The 14,957-nt window shown below is 49.8% G+C and overlaps 5 protein-coding genes across 5 annotated transcripts; 1 reads left to right on the plus strand and 4 right to left on the minus strand.

Annotated features, from left to right (window-relative positions):
• Window positions 1-290: 290 nt before the first annotated feature.
• Window positions 291-2,609, minus strand: J7T55_001398 (uncharacterized protein; the record flags this gene model as incomplete). The annotated part of the gene is made up of 4 exons (XM_053145490.1): window positions 291-1,283; window positions 1,355-1,432; window positions 1,511-2,129; window positions 2,191-2,609. 4 exons carry the CDS (start codon window positions 2,607-2,609, stop codon window positions 291-293), a joined length of 2,109 nt encoding a protein of 702 aa, XP_052991661.1.
• A 407-nt stretch (window positions 2,610-3,016) lies between these two features.
• On the minus strand, window positions 3,017-4,870 carry J7T55_001399 (uncharacterized protein; the record flags this gene model as incomplete). Its single annotated transcript, XM_053145491.1, has 5 exons — window positions 3,017-3,636; window positions 3,761-3,790; window positions 3,964-4,032; window positions 4,254-4,571; window positions 4,639-4,870. The coding sequence occupies 5 exons, from the start codon at window positions 4,868-4,870 to the stop codon at window positions 3,017-3,019; spliced, it is 1,269 nt and encodes a 422-aa protein (XP_052991662.1).
• Window positions 4,871-5,564: 694 nt separating this feature from the next.
• J7T55_001400 (uncharacterized protein) lies at window positions 5,565-6,533 on the minus strand (the record flags this gene model as incomplete). Its single annotated transcript, XM_053145492.1, has 2 exons — window positions 5,565-5,602; window positions 5,672-6,533. 2 exons carry the CDS (start codon window positions 6,531-6,533, stop codon window positions 5,565-5,567), a joined length of 900 nt encoding a protein of 299 aa, XP_052991663.1.
• Window positions 6,534-7,815: 1,282 nt separating this feature from the next.
• On the plus strand, window positions 7,816-8,586 carry J7T55_001401 (uncharacterized protein; the record flags this gene model as incomplete). Its single annotated transcript, XM_053145493.1, has 1 exon — window positions 7,816-8,586. The coding sequence occupies one exon, from the start codon at window positions 7,816-7,818 to the stop codon at window positions 8,584-8,586; it is 771 nt and encodes a 256-aa protein (XP_052991664.1).
• A 42-nt stretch (window positions 8,587-8,628) lies between these two features.
• Window positions 8,629-13,534, minus strand: J7T55_001402 (uncharacterized protein; the record flags this gene model as incomplete). Its single annotated transcript, XM_053145495.1, has 11 exons — window positions 8,629-9,321; window positions 9,383-10,152; window positions 10,510-10,567; window positions 10,781-10,799; window positions 11,204-11,873; window positions 11,945-12,209; window positions 12,273-12,514; window positions 12,591-13,019; window positions 13,090-13,197; window positions 13,254-13,281; window positions 13,487-13,534. 11 exons carry the CDS (start codon window positions 13,532-13,534, stop codon window positions 8,629-8,631), a joined length of 3,330 nt encoding a protein of 1,109 aa, XP_052991665.1.
• Between the last annotated feature and the right edge of the window lie 1,423 nt (window positions 13,535-14,957).

The following is a 14,957-nucleotide window of genomic DNA, read 5'->3' on the forward strand; positions in this document are numbered from 1 at the left end:
CGATGTCTAGAATGGGAATATATTATTTGCATTGCACTCGAAATCAAACTGCTTTCTTCCACTATTGAGATGAGTATCAGATAAGGATCGGAGGTAAGCCGCTTGAGCCACGAGGTAATATGCATTTAGTCTTTGCCGTCCTGATCAGATTTTTTGCCTAGTCTGCATCTCCTTGCGTGGTTTCTTCGCAATTTGCATCAAAATGACGACGCATCGGATACTCCCCGTCACCCATCGAGAACATCATTTGAAATTCTGCTCTTTTCATAGTTCTCCGTATGCGTAGACCTCTAGACTCCTGTGGGAAAGTCATCATCAACCCATGCCCCCGGGACTCTGAGATTTGATATCTCTTGCTCTTCGACCATGTGCCAAAAATGCCCTGCAAATTGATCGGTCATCTCAGACCACCAAAACTTCCACTGCGATGGAGACTTGCCAAAGTCGAATTTAATTAGCCGGATGTGACCCCACCAATTGTGGCTGATTGCATCATCGCAACTGAAGTCAAGTCCGAATTCCCTCCTGACTCCAGGAGCATTTACATGGGCATGGGCCTCTTCCTGACCATACCTGAACAGATCCACACCGGCGACAAGCAAACCTCCCAACCATGATGAAATTGTGGTCTCACAGCGCTGAACGCGCTTTCGTAATGAGCCCTGATTAACCATCTGGCAGCAAAAAGGAAATCCAGGGTCAAAAGACCGTTGAATCAGCCGGAGAAGTGGTGTCTCCAAATCTGGCCCACGGCTAATCGCGCTGGCTTGGCATATATGCCTCAGGCTTGAGTTTTTAACGACATCTATACTTAAACGCAGCCATTCCTCGACTGGCTCCTGGCCTCTCAACAACCCAATTACCCCAGCTATGCCATGGAGTAGTGTTTCGCCCCTGTTGCTGGAGATAGACAGGTCAATCGATGCTTGCGTCCAACTTCCTGCTTGTTCCAGGGCAAAGCGTGTTATGGGTATGACATCGGTGTTTCTTTTTGCAATGACTGGCCCGTTCAAGACCAGACCGGTGGTGAGCTGCATGCGTTTTCTCAAGAACCTTTTGGAGTAAAACTCATCATCTGACCACACCGAGCGTCTGACATTGGTGAAAGACACGAGAGAGCCTTTCCAATGACTCAAGAGCGACAGGACCAAGGCGTCATTCTGGTCGGTCTCTTTGATTAATCGTTGATAATCAAGGAGTCGTTGGTCTCCAGTCCAGGAATCAAAACGGGCAGCTACAACCACATCATTGATGTGGTATCTGGAGCGACGCCTGGGTGGTTGCTGGCAGAATGACGTTGAAATGTCAGTTGGGTTGCATTGCGAGGGCACAAGTGTCTCGAAAGTAAACGTACGTACTCGCGAATATAAGCAGAGATCCAAATATGCTTCCACTCCTCGATCCAAAAGAAATGAGCATATGTGCCATTGGCCTTGTTGGAGTGCCTCCTAGTATTGGTGGTTCAGTGCCCAGGTGAATATCGCACATTTTGGGCACCGAAATCACTCACCGCGAATAGATTCCAGCCGCTCCACAACTCATCCCACGGGGCTAGCTGCCTCTGGTCAAACTGTTTTACGAGCTCTGCTAGATTTCCACTCTCTATATTGCCTAAAACCCTGTCATATAGCTCTCTTGAGTAGGCCAGGTTGTTGCGCGTCCTCAACAGCTGCATCCATCCAACCTGGCTTCTGTAGAGAAGTGCCTCGATGACCTTGCCCGACCACCATGTGGGCAAGCTAATCTTTATCCTGGCTTTCGGTACTCCTAATACCGATTGGTCGGCCTTTTCGTGGTATGAAAGCTTATCATCGCTTGAAGCGGAAGCTCTGCATGTGATATCTGATGAAGGCGATTGATAAAACTCAAGTTGAAGAGAGCCTGTGATGTAAGCCAAGCCAAGTTCCCATGTTGACTTGGGCCATGAGCTTTTTACAATTTTGCGGAATGAGTGTTCGACAGTTATGGTACCGATCGGTGAATTGGCGGTGCTATTCAGCCTTTGTTCTGACATGGCCCTGCGACCCTCGAGACTCAGCGGCGGCTCTGTCCTTTCTTGGAGGATCGGCACAGATGTGCCGACGGAATTATTATGTATGAAACGGAGTCTTTGAGACTCCAGAAGGTGACTAAAATCTTTTTGAGCACTCTTAGTCCCAAGACCAAACTTTTGAGTTGAGGCGAACATACATCATATACATTTGATTGACGACAGTGAGTAGCTCAACAGAATGCGACAGCCGCCGCTCAACTTTTGCAAGTTCGTCCTTTCGGAGAAGATGTCTCGCAATAGATGCCTTTCTTCTCATCCCGCGAGATCTTTCAAGCCTGTCAGTCAGTTCCTCGAGCATGTGCGTCAGCCCGGAGAGACACTTCTGACAATGCTGTCTCGCGTGGTGCAGAGAAGGGATTGACGTGATGCTAGAACCCTCTGACTGTTGCAAGCTTAGTGACAGCATGTGAAGCTGCTCGAGCCGGATGGATATCTCATCCGGGATGTCCTGCATTTCTTTGAGTATACCGCTTAATCTGGTCCCAGTGGCGATGATGGTACCGGCGAGCTGGGCAATGCCGATAACGCTGCCGACGATACCCAACACTTCGGCCATGGTTCAGTGGTCAGCTTTTGTGGCGCTTGCAGGGAAGCTGCTAGATGTTGTAATCAGTTAAGCCTGGAATCGTAACCGATACGTGGGTTTCACAGTGAGTACAGAAGCAGGTGTTCCTTGCAAACGGCGAACCATTTGGGCATCATCATCTAGGCAACCATGCCTTGTCTCTCAGGCCGGTAATACCCGACAAGTCCTCCAGTGTGCCCAGCGGTCAGCCCACTTATTCTACTGCGGTGTAACCCAAAACATGAAGCTTCTCGCACATGACACAGCCCCCTCTAAATTCTTCAACCATTTCGGGGGATCGTGCAGGCCCTTGTAAGCTACCTAGATATGGCAACTTTTGAATGTTGGTATCTTCCTCTGTTTCCAGAATTGGCGATCTCATAGCTACCCCCTTCGCTTTAATGTGAAGGAGGATCTAGCTTCACACTGGTATTCTTGACCATTCCCTGAAGCTGCTTGGGACTTTGAACATCCATCCGCATAACCCCCTCAGCCGGCTTTACAGAGTGGAAGAGCATTGACGTAGCCGTAGATTTCCACAACATGACGTCCCGGGTTCGCCTGCTCTCGGCCATTTCCGCAATCAGGAAGGCTGCGGATGCAAGGACCACGAAGAAAGGAAGGACAAGCCAGGCCCACTGGATTCGGACGAGCAATACGGACTTCGCGGTAAGGCCGGGTGCTATTGTCGCGTTGACACTCGTGCGCAGCTGGTCGGTCATACTGAGCGCCATCGAGTCCAGTAAAGAGGATATGTTTTTTTCTGGGCTGCGGATAGCGGCTGTAATACCTTGGGCGAATACCGGCATTTCCTCACCGTCCACGAGCGTGCCGCTGAAGGAGTCGGATGGAAAACAATCGAGTAAAGCAGCCAGATCTAGGATCGACACTCGGAATTCCGGGAGGCCTGTGGTGTTGAACAATATGTGGTTACTGTTATCGCTTTTATGGGCATCAGAGATGACGTAGCCCTCTTCTAGGTGGATTTTCTCCGTGCTGCCAAACGTAAAAGTATTGGCTGTAGAGGAAGCATTTGTGTACTTGTATGCGACGAGACTTATATCACATTCAAGTGTTTGCTCTAAGGCGTCGTCGGCCCCGCCTCTATACTCGCTCGGTTGCCTGAATGCAGCTAAACGTACGAAGGTGGCTGGCGCACGTGATGACAAATACTGCGGAATAGTCAAGGTGTTAGTCAACAATGAGTTGTTTGCGAATTGTGCAGAGATGAACAGTCATCCCGGGGAGGTACCTCGTGAAAATTGTTGAGCTCATAAAGGGATTTGGCTTTCATCACAAGCACCGTTGACCAATAGGTGGGGATTATAGACGTGCTAAACGTTACGTTGCCAGGGGTGGTCGTTGTGCAGTTCGTAGGCAAGGTCCCATTGCAATGTTGGGTGGCGTATGTTGCCTGCGTAACGTTGGTACAGCTGCTACTGAATCCGAGAGAAGTATAGGTTTGATTCCAAGTACAATTTGAGGCGCAGGAAAATATAGATGGCGTGTCGAGTTCATAAAACGCTTTCACTATTGCCCCCTGCAAAGAAGTGTCGACTGTATAGGCTATATTAAGCAGACGCAGGTTAAAAGAATGCTCGCATTTGTTCAGCAGGAAGGCGGTGAACTACTCACGATCAGGTATCCAATAACCACCGCCGACGCTTACCTTGACACCGGTGAAGTAGTCATGGGCAAATTTGAAACTGGCTGTGCCATCGTTGACCCAATCGGTCACCGCCTCGGTACTGATGACTTGTTGTGCGAAGGTATCGATGCCCAGGCCCAAGACTGTGATAATAGCTCCAAGTGTCGCCCAGCCCCAAGGGATTGTGGCAATCATTTGCAGGGAACCCAGGGGCCCTCGGGAGGCGTCTTCGATAATGTCGATATCCAAAAGCCTCCTTCTCTTGGAACTAATGTAGACCCACTTCCATTGACCGATACATGCTGCTACGGAAAGCATAGCAGTCGATTTCGCGGCCGTAACAAAAACGGCAATCACAGCATTGAGGCTTACCTATACCGATATTTCTAGGCTCAGCGAAGACGTCCCAGAGAAGGAAGGATGATATACCTACAAAGAAAGTCCAATGATCCATCTGCTTGTCTTGCATCGTCCTCAAAATTACAACAACTGCGATCATACAGCCAAAACTGGCGATGATACTAATGATTTCCTGCCACCACCAAGTCGAAGACCAGCGGTGACGGCCGGGGGAACGTTTCTGGAGAGGTTTGTATTGGGTCATGCTGCAGGAGGTGGTCCAATAGAGTGAAAAGTGAACGTGAAAGGCAATGTGGAGGATGAAGACATGATTTTGTGACTAGGTGCCTAGACTTCATGCCATGCATCCTGGAGCCTTGTGGGAAAAAAGAATGTGCCTTGAAACACATGCTGAAGTGGCTCATGGCACACTTGTGTCGACTAAATCTGCACCCGACGTAGCACAACAGAAGACACAAGCCCCCACGCCTGACTGCCAAGAAAAAGAAGAACAAATCATACGCGGCAGGCGAAACAAGAGCTGAGTGCAGATGAGAATTGCGTGCGGTTCGCTGCAGCCGGGGCTGCAGCCCCCAAATTTATGCTACTAGTGCTTCTGCTTCCCCTACTTGAGACCACTGTCGCTCTGAGGCTTCTGAGGGTGTTCACCCTTTTGGGGCCTGGTGGCGCTCGACTGGCATCGTCACGATACCTTGAATAAGGTGGGCTGCTCTATCTGGACACGCAAAGATCATTACTATGCGGAATGCGGCTTGGGCATTGACCAAGACGGACGCGATGAGCTAGAACCCACTGCTTGTGTACAACGCCATTTGGAGACACCTGAGAAGCAATGAGGACGAGTTATCAGCTGGAAAGTATTTAAAGGTACTCGCTTTTGAGACCATGCCACGCCCAGTACTTGATTGATCAACTCGGATTTAGGCTTGAATACTACTTCAGTGATTCCGGTGGCCTGCGATATCAACAGCAGCTGCTGGGAGCTCAAGCAATCACGCCAACGAGATTTCTACAAGCTGGCCGCTAATTCCACTCGATTGCGTACCTCTCGTGCTCACGTAAGCCGTGACACCATCTTCCGCCAGCGTCACACTGGTAGGCCCAATCAAGGATGTATCGTTTCCATCTCCAACGACAACATCCATTTCCCCTGTGCCGATGATGACTTTTCCAACGGCATTCGGACTCTGTGCCATGTATGCAATTTCGCCGGACGCGTCCATGACGAAGTCATCCCAATCGTAGTCCTCCTCCCCTGGGGCCAGGATCGCCACCGTCTCTACTTCGCCGTCCATGACGCCATCATCAGTGACAGCAATGCGGGCAAAGAGGTTCTTCGCAGTGTTCGTGAAGTAGACATATCCACTTGAGATTTTCAATCCATTGATACCGATGGGGACAGTCGCATTTTCAGGCGGGAGAAGCAGGTCTCCTTGGTAGGCGATGGTGACGTTTCCATCCGTCGTGTTGACCCTCCACACAGCACCGACCCTCGAATCCGCTATCAATACAACAGTAGGATTCTGGGGCAGAGAGTCCATGCCGTTCAGCATCACCGCATCTGGCAGAGTGGCAACAACCTCGATTGCAGGCTCAGACCCGGCACTGAAGTCGCACGTGTAGACGGTCTCGTTGGTGTACATGTAGCTTCCCCTGACGCCCCCAATCACTGCAAACTTGTCCTTGCCCACGGTGGCCATGCCCGTCAACGCGGTCGATGGTGCAAATGATGCAACGAGCTCAGCAGTCGGGCTTGAAGACGTAGGATCGAGAGTATAGAGCGAAGCGTTTGTAAATGTCGTCATGAGCACTTGGCCGTTCGGTCGGAGATGGGTATTCTCGATATCAACGTATGACGTAAAGTTCCAGAGCTGGCGGGCAGTAGCTGTTGCCCATAGGGAGCTCATGCTCGCCATCCAAATGGCCAACATCAAGCAAAATGACGGCATTCTGAGAACAGCCACTCTTTCCGGGTATAAAAGATCGACGGTAGACTGGGTAAGTCGCCGTCGAGAATTTCTTTTTGGCGAGAGACATTGAAGTCTGTTTTTTATGTTGATTTAATTCTTCAAATTCCAGGCCGTCGGAGATACGACTGAAGATATCCGCCTGTCTTGCTTTGTGGATCGCGGCCGGGGGGGGGGGGAGCATACGTAGTCTAGTTGACGGACAGGGGTTGAGTGGACGACTGTGAAGAGCACTTCGGGTTTTGCTCTCTTGGTGTCCAGTTGCTTCAATCAGCGCCGGTGCCTCAATTTAGACACCCATGCCAATACGTAAGTCAGGAGAATGGCATACTAGGGTTAAATGCTGCTACCTCGACGAGGTAGACCTTTGTGAGGAATGCCAAGCAGTCTCAGGGGTAACTCGCTTTTCCACCCGCGGTGTTCCGCGATAAGTCCGAGCCTGGGGCCAGCGTTGCAACAAGGCCTACTGTACGCGAGTCCAAGTAGATGAGCACGACCCAGTGCCTCACATATCTGCTTGCTCCCCACAAATCGTAGCCACGCTCTAAGCTGGTTCGGCATGCTTGCCGGCGCCGCGCAGCAGATACGTACGGTATACCCCAGTGTTCTGCCATCAACTGTGTTATCGTTTGGTCTTTCATTAGCTAGATGCCCTGCTGCTGGCCATATATTCGGGATGATTATCAAAACATGTCATTTATTGTAATGCCCCCTTGCGGCGGCTGTATCCGTGTACCGCTACGGCAGCTGGCCAATGCGCCTAATGCTACCGACGATTCCCGAAACTTCGGGCATGATTGAACGGAAAGCTGTGCGGCGCTTGCAGACAGGTACACGATGCTGTAATTAATTTTAAAGTTGTCTTCGGAAGGACAATCTGGTTTTGAACAGCGCGTCCATATGCAACCATGCTATCGCAGAAAATGCAGTATAATGACAGAGTGATGGTACCTGGACAGATACAGAGCTGAAATCAATGCATTCAGCATGCGGAAGGTGCTTTCCAAATGTTTGAAGTAGTCTAGCAAGAGCGTTAGCTGATGGCTGGCTCGGACGCTTGCACTTAGGCAGGCAGGTTGCCGAATGAGTCCAAAGTCACAGCTCCGACATGATTTTTGCGAAAGGGAAAAAACCTTTTTTTCATTGTAGATTGACATAAAGGACTACGTTCTGTCGTTTATTAACCTCAAAGGTTCTATTCAAACCTATGCCACATATTAGAATGGCTCCTGACCATGATCGGAAACAGAAGCAGAAGGCCAGCATCTCTGCACCGCTACCAGCCCCAGCCGAGCAAAGCCCCGATGCTGAAGAATATGGCCCAATATTCTTTCACAAAGAATGGGAGGAGTTCGGCTTCATGTCAAACTTTTACCCTACCGCATTCACAGCGCCTCATCCCGCGTCGTGGCTGTTCGGGCAGCACGGCTTGGACTCGACCCCGGCCAGTAGCAGCACCGGAGACGAAGCACAAACGTCCATAACATTCCACCATTCAGAACAATACTACATGTACTGCAAGGCACTGTATTTTGGCGACGATGACGCAGCAAGAAAGATTGTCAACACAGTCTCGCCAACAGCATGTAAAGACGTCGGCCGCTCCGTCAAAGGCTTCAGCGAAAAGACGTGGCGGAAGCACGAGCTTGACGTGAGAGTGATGAAAGAAGCGCTGTGGTGGAAATTTGGCGGCGGACAGCTGAAGTCTCTCCTTGAAAAGCCGCAAGGAGGTCTCACCGGGCCTGAGCTCAATACGACAGAGAACAGGATGAATAGCCTGAACTATTTGGGAAGGAGACTACTTGCAACTGGAGAAAGACAATTGCTCGAGGCAGCTGGAAGTGATAAATACTGGGGTATTGGATTTAGCATTCAGCAGGGACCTCATCAGTATGAGAAGTCTTGGGGGAGGAACCTGCTCGGCAAGGCTTTGATGGGGGTTCGAGAAAGGTTGAGAAGGTTGATCAATGGAGAAGAGGATGAGCAGGAGTAAAATTTCAGATCAGTTGCTTCATAATTAGTGGACCAGCCCCCTTTAATCTGCATCTTCAGCATCAATACCTCTGAACTCGAAATACTTGGACCACTCGGCATCCTCAATCAGGTCCTCTGTCAACTCCTTCTCAAACCCAACACACAGCTCTGGCCCCTCATCAGAGCCAGGATCATTGCTGAGAGGTGGATATACAATCTGCAGCCCGGGAGTCACGAAGTCCATTGGATGACGGAACGCATACGGCTTGGCAAACCCAAAATCTGCCCCAGCAATATTCGTGTCGCGCCAGTCGGTCGTGAAGTTGTACATCGGCTCGGAGGAGTCGCAACGGAGGTATAGAACAGACTTGTCACGCACGGGTGCGATGGCGTCAAGTGTCTTGTCCAGACACTCCTGAGTTGTGCTGTTGGTCATCTGCCGAACAAACCACGCGAGCTTACTCAACGGCGCGTCCGAGATGATCTCGGCAACCGTCAGCGGTGGCACGGGCGTCTGTGGCGAGAGCGCGACCCCGACAACGTTGTGCTGGATCCGGACTGGCACCGCGGGGTCGTGACAGCGCTTTCTCATATCGACTGCTTCTCCCCATAGTGGTGTCGATGAGAGGTCCGGTTTGTATACTTTGGCGCGGAGGCGGGAGAAGACCCGCCAGGCAAATGCTTGGTAAGCGTCGTAGGTCGAAATCCAATACGATTCATCGGCTGGTGACGCCAGCTTCTTTAACTCAGCAGCCTTGATGTCAGGCAGAGTGGTCAGCAAATCATTTCTTGCAGTCGTGCTGGGATGTCCTCACCTTGCTTTTCGGCAGATGGAATAGGAGCCACTGTGACTTCCTGTGGTCCGGATGCTTCTCCGGTGAGACAGGTCCCTCGACTTGTTGATCCGCCGGATACTCCTTCTTTGTGAAGATCGACACATCTAGACAGGCAGGATCCCAGGCAGGAAACACTGTTCTATCCCAGATGGCGGCACAATTCTCGGCCAGCTGGTGTAGCTCTCCTGCCCAGCCCATTATGTCGTTAGCCGTGTGGTGATGATGCATCATGAACACAAGACCGCCACGGATAAAGTTAGCCTGGAAAGCCGCGACTTTGGGGTGGTTGTCCAGATACGCCTCGGGCTTCTCCCCATATGTCATGGGAGATACACTGTAATGACTGATATCACCCAGCGCCCGGGAGACAAAGTGGCTTTTTTCAAGGTCGGAAAATGACGGAAACCTCCCCTTATTCTCAGCCTGATCCAGCCATTTTGTCACAAACTTGACGGTGCTGTCACGCTTCTTGACGAAGGAATGGCCACCGTCCGCGTCTTTCTCGATGGTGCCACAAAGGTGCCGAGTCTGGCTCAAAGTCCTTTCAAGGCCCTGCTTCAACAATTGTGCGACTTTGGGCTTGGCTGCATCGTCGTCGATCTTGAAGAAAACAGCATAGCTGACGTAGACACAACCAACAAGGTAGTCAAGAGTTGAAAGCTTGAACCTCTCCTCCTCGGGATCCCTTTCCCAGCCAGTTGGGTGAAGATGGACCACCTCTTGCTCGTTTGCTGTATCTCCGGACATTACTGCATTGGTGTTGGAAAAGGGGTAGCGGAAAAGCTTTCAACAGCGAGGCTTGAATGTACGTAGACAAAAGTATCCGAGACTATGACGGAGGACATGCAAGTTTGATAATCGAAAATCTTACCACGGTAAGAATGGCACCTGGGTGACCGATTTGGCCGCGGCTCTTACTCATCATGCCGCCAAGGCTTGACAAACGGCAGATGATGTATCTCTTTTTTGGAGTATGAATGTAAGTCGTCGGTGTAGTGGGGCTAGTCCCACCCATCTGATCTGCACAACTACCAGTAAGACAATATTGGCTGTAAGCTGGCGGCACAGGATATATCGGAATGGGGAAGAAACCTGGACGAACTTACTGGTGATCGTGTCCAGGATGAACAGCTTGATGCATACATTGTCTGCGGTAACTATGGCCTAGGAGATATGAGTGGTGAGGTGTCAAGATATCGAATTCTAAAGCCAACTTCGGCAATATCAAACTCTCAATCGCTCAATGACCAGACGGTAAATTATGACGACCTCCTCTGTTATCATGCTAAAAAGTAAAACATTCCAAAACTGAGCGTTTTCAAAAGAGGTACATTCTATTTATTTCTAGAGATCCTGAAAGGAGGAACAGATCAGGACCACTGATTCCAAGGCGGCGCTAGAACGTCAAGGAATTGAACTGCCGAAAGATGGGGACAAGATGGATCTGACAAAACGTTTTGCTTATGTTGACTGGCGGAGCTACAGGGTGCCACTAGATGGAAAGTAGTCAACTGGAGCTAGAACTTCATTTACTATTCACACCATCTCATATGCTTTGTTTCTACCTGTGATGGTACTGAAATCGGGCAGTGATTCTGTCCCTTGAACGACACCTCGTCTCTCTTCTTTAGAATCAAATTACAGAAATATCTTATGGAGACTCAGGTGGTCCGCACGCTGAGCGAGCGATGCTGTGCAAACGTCAAAGAACTTGCAGACCCTAGTGACCAATCTCTCAAGCCCCTGCGACTAGAATTGATGGGCGAAGCAGATGCTTCGCTTAAAGAAGGCGGTACATACAATTCGACAGGGTTGATGTTGATCTGAAGCTCCGAAGGCCGTGAGTTCAAATCCAATTCTGCTGGTCGAGTCTGATCAGGCTCCGGCAGATTGAGGACTTGCTTGTCGTCATTCCCGTGTCCGGGGAACGGGACTCCCTTCTCGGCCTGTTGCTGCTTCTTCGCCTTCTCTTCGTCTGAATTTGCCCTCCTACGACGGCTTCGGACGACAAAAATGGCTACAAGGGCGCTGATCAGAATGCAAGCCCCGAAGGCACCGCCCACGGCTCCTCCGATCACGGCAGCAGTGCTCGGCTCATCATGGTTGTTGCTAGCCGATTTGGTCGTGTTATTTTGGGTCTCATTCGCAAGCGTGTATGTTGGTGTAAATTCGGGTCGCTCGAGTGAGTGGTCGAAGACATATTGTAGGTATACATTGCTCCATACTTTCGGAGTTCTCAGGGTTGCTCCGCCGCTAGGTGTGCCTCCTATGATATCCACGACTTGAGCTGGAATGGGTGCGGCCCTTGACGCGCCTGCTGCATCATACACTCCAGTGTAGGACTGTGTGGCGAGGTTGAAGACTTCTGCTGGCATCGTGTCTGAACAGGTCTGCACGTCTTGGCCATCGGTCTGTGTTTCCATCCCGCCGATCACGAGCAGGTTCTCGCCTACAGAGTGGCAAGTGTGTCCTGGAAAAAGGGAATGAATCAGAAAAACATCAGAAAGACAGGTTTGGAGCGTTTGGGATTAAAGAACATACCGTACCTTCCGCTGGGACGAGTGTGGACCAGGACCCATTGGAATGTTGGTATAGTTAGAACCCATATTTCCTCGGTAGGAAGATAGACTTTATAGTTTGGCCTGCCGGCAATCATAAGAATGTTGTACGAGGATTGATCCTCTGCTGTCACTAGTACTATGCAGATGTCGGATCTTGCTGAAGGGATATCAGGGACCCCAAATGTCTGTTGACGAAACCAGCCTCCGCTCTGTATGTCATATATGTCGACAAAGGTGTTGTCCAACTGAACAAGATCATTGTTAGGAGCTGATGATACTGCTTGTTACAAAGGGCTGGGAAGACTTACCATCACGTTGTGCTGCGCCGCATTAGAAATCTGCATCCCATAATCAGTCGGATTCTGCGGAGTTTGGCCACCAATGAAGACTAGAACTCCTTGGCCACCCGATGGGACATGAACCATGGCTCCGTTGAGCCTAGGTCCGAACGGATGAGCTCCATCATCGAGAGACGTAGGGACTGAGATGTTGGTGAACGTGGGCGTAGTTACGGCGCTGCTTGTGTCCAGCATCAACATTCCCTCCAAGACTGAGGTGCACAAGTCAGTATCAGGATTTTTCATATTCAATACCCCGGAACAGGACTTGTTGTAGCCAAGACTTACATTTCATATCCTCTCCCAAGACGTAAGTATCGTATTCTGGATCTGTCCTACGCCATACCTGTCCTGCAAATACAAAGCTCTTGTTCAGCGCCAGCGCGTCGCAGTAAGCTGCAGCGCCTGGCCTTTCCAATTTTTGCTTATTGCCAAAGGTCCCGACATCGGATGCCTGACTCCAAGTTTCGGAGCCTATGTCGAATTCCCATACTGATGGAGGAGGTATCTCATCGTCGGAAAGGTAGCCGGGGTCGGTCTGCGTATTATAGGAGAACCAACCTCCCACCTGAGTGACCTTCCTCGTTGACGGAGAATACAGAAGGGAATTCTCGATGAGAGAGTTGGGTACATTTGAACCCTTTCGCAAGGATGTGTATGGGAAGGTGTCTGAGTCTGTGAAGTTCTGTGAAAGGTCGAGAACGAGAAACTGATCATCTGCGAGGTGTCCAACGTCAAGCTCCAGACACATTGGTGGTGGCTTGATGGAAAGAATACCGCAACTTACTCATACCCAGGGTGTAGTTGCCTGATAGAGAGTTGTTGAAAGTCGTATTATCGTTGGGGATGTAGGTATTGCCTCCATCAATGTAGATCTTGCCATCCGCAAGAACGCCTGCCGAGGTTGATCAGCAAGTGTCAAGATGATCCAATGCACCTCCGAGAACCTACTCGCGTGCCTGTATAGCCTGCAGTAATTCTGTGAAAGGTCATGATTGCTGTCATTCACAGTGCCCGTTGTCGAAACTGATGGGACGACCGTGTCCCTTTGAGCATTCATTGAGCAACAGCCGTCAAATAACATGAAGGCAGGAAACAAACGTGGTCACATGATCACTTTCAAGCCATCAGATAAGATGGTAGCACATAATGGGAATGAAAAAGGAGCTACTCGTGCAAATGACCAGAACCCGGCGGACAGACCCCGTCCAAACGGTTTCGGGTGGCGGCATTTTAAAGCAGATTTGAGAGACACACCGCCGACCATTGAGAGTTCAGAACAGCGAGTCTAGAGCAGGCCTCGGATTCCTGTCAATACGGGCCTTCAGGTCCAGCTACTTAAGTTGTGAAACGTGAGTAAGCTGCTGTGTACATTGCTTGGCGAATGTTCTTCACCGTGGGGCCGTACATGGCGCCTTTAGCTTCCAGCACTTGATTCAGACGGGTACTTTCTCCCGACATACCGCCGATCAGTGCCTAGAAGGCGTTTTAATAAATACAAGTGTTACTGTTGCTCAGCCTCAATGTGGTGCACTCGGAGCTGCCTCGATGGTTGCCAAACAAAGAATTTGGGCATGTTGCCTAGTACTCCCAGTATCTTAGTCTCTGTTTCGAACACCAATTGAATCGATAATTCATCTTGCTTGTCATCGAATTCTCAAAGGAAGAAAGCCCACATAATCAACAGAGCATAAGAGGCCCCGTGGAAAGAAGCAATAGTCATGGATCACCAGGTAAGGGTGGTCAACAGGCCAATAGCACTTGGACATCCTTCATAATTTCAATCAGGCTCCAATCCAAATCCTTAGTTCCAGGTTTTCCGGAATTGCACAGTTAAGATTAGCATCTTACTTATTCGCTGCATTTCTAGCACACTGCGCCAACGGCGATGATACGATTTTCATTGTGAAAGATTCAACATTGGGAGCACCACTCCCTGTTGTGGATTGTACAATGATCGAGGCATACAGAATCCTAGAAACATTCTTAGCGCTCAAACACTTGTGGTTCATGTGGATCGCATACTGCTACATTCACCAGATTCAAAGGAAAGTATCACTGTTTGTCTCATGAGATTGAAGGCAGATCTTGGATTTAAGCCGTTATTGGAATCCTTGTCTGAGATTTGGAAGTGTCGCCACGCCCTATGCATTGGTTTTATTCGCGACTTGCTACCAGTGCAACTTGCACATTCAAACAGATCAAGAAGATGAGGAATAAAACTTTCATGGTTTCAAGTAACTGCTCTACAAGGTTTGAAAGTTGGAATGTCCTTCATCTGTTCAGCGTGCGGGATTCTGAGATACATACAAGGAGACATCATGACAGGTGCTGAATCTAAATGGCTCTTTACCAAACACTGAAATCCAAAGACAGTCTAAAGCTACTGTGTGAAAACTCATCAGTTAATGTAGTAGGGAAAGCACCCAGCAAGCCAGTATGTGTACCTACAAGGCTAGTCTACAACCCCGTGTGAATCTGGAGCTCATGCCCTCGAGGGTACGCTCGCTATATCGGTTTCTAGCTCGCAGACTCTGAGTGGAAATGGAATTGACTGGTTTCTTCACATCCACCATTCCAACTTTCTGAAGCTTCACTTCATTGCTTGTTTACCTGAAAACTGCTTTAAGGTAAACTCCAGGCAGCCAATTTTCC

The sequence above is a fragment of the Diaporthe amygdali genome (genome assembly GCF_026229845.1).
Source record: "Diaporthe amygdali strain CAA958 chromosome Unknown NODE_21_length_814164_cov_65_183785, whole genome shotgun sequence".
NCBI lineage: Eukaryota > Fungi > Ascomycota > Sordariomycetes > Diaporthales > Diaporthaceae > Diaporthe > Diaporthe amygdali.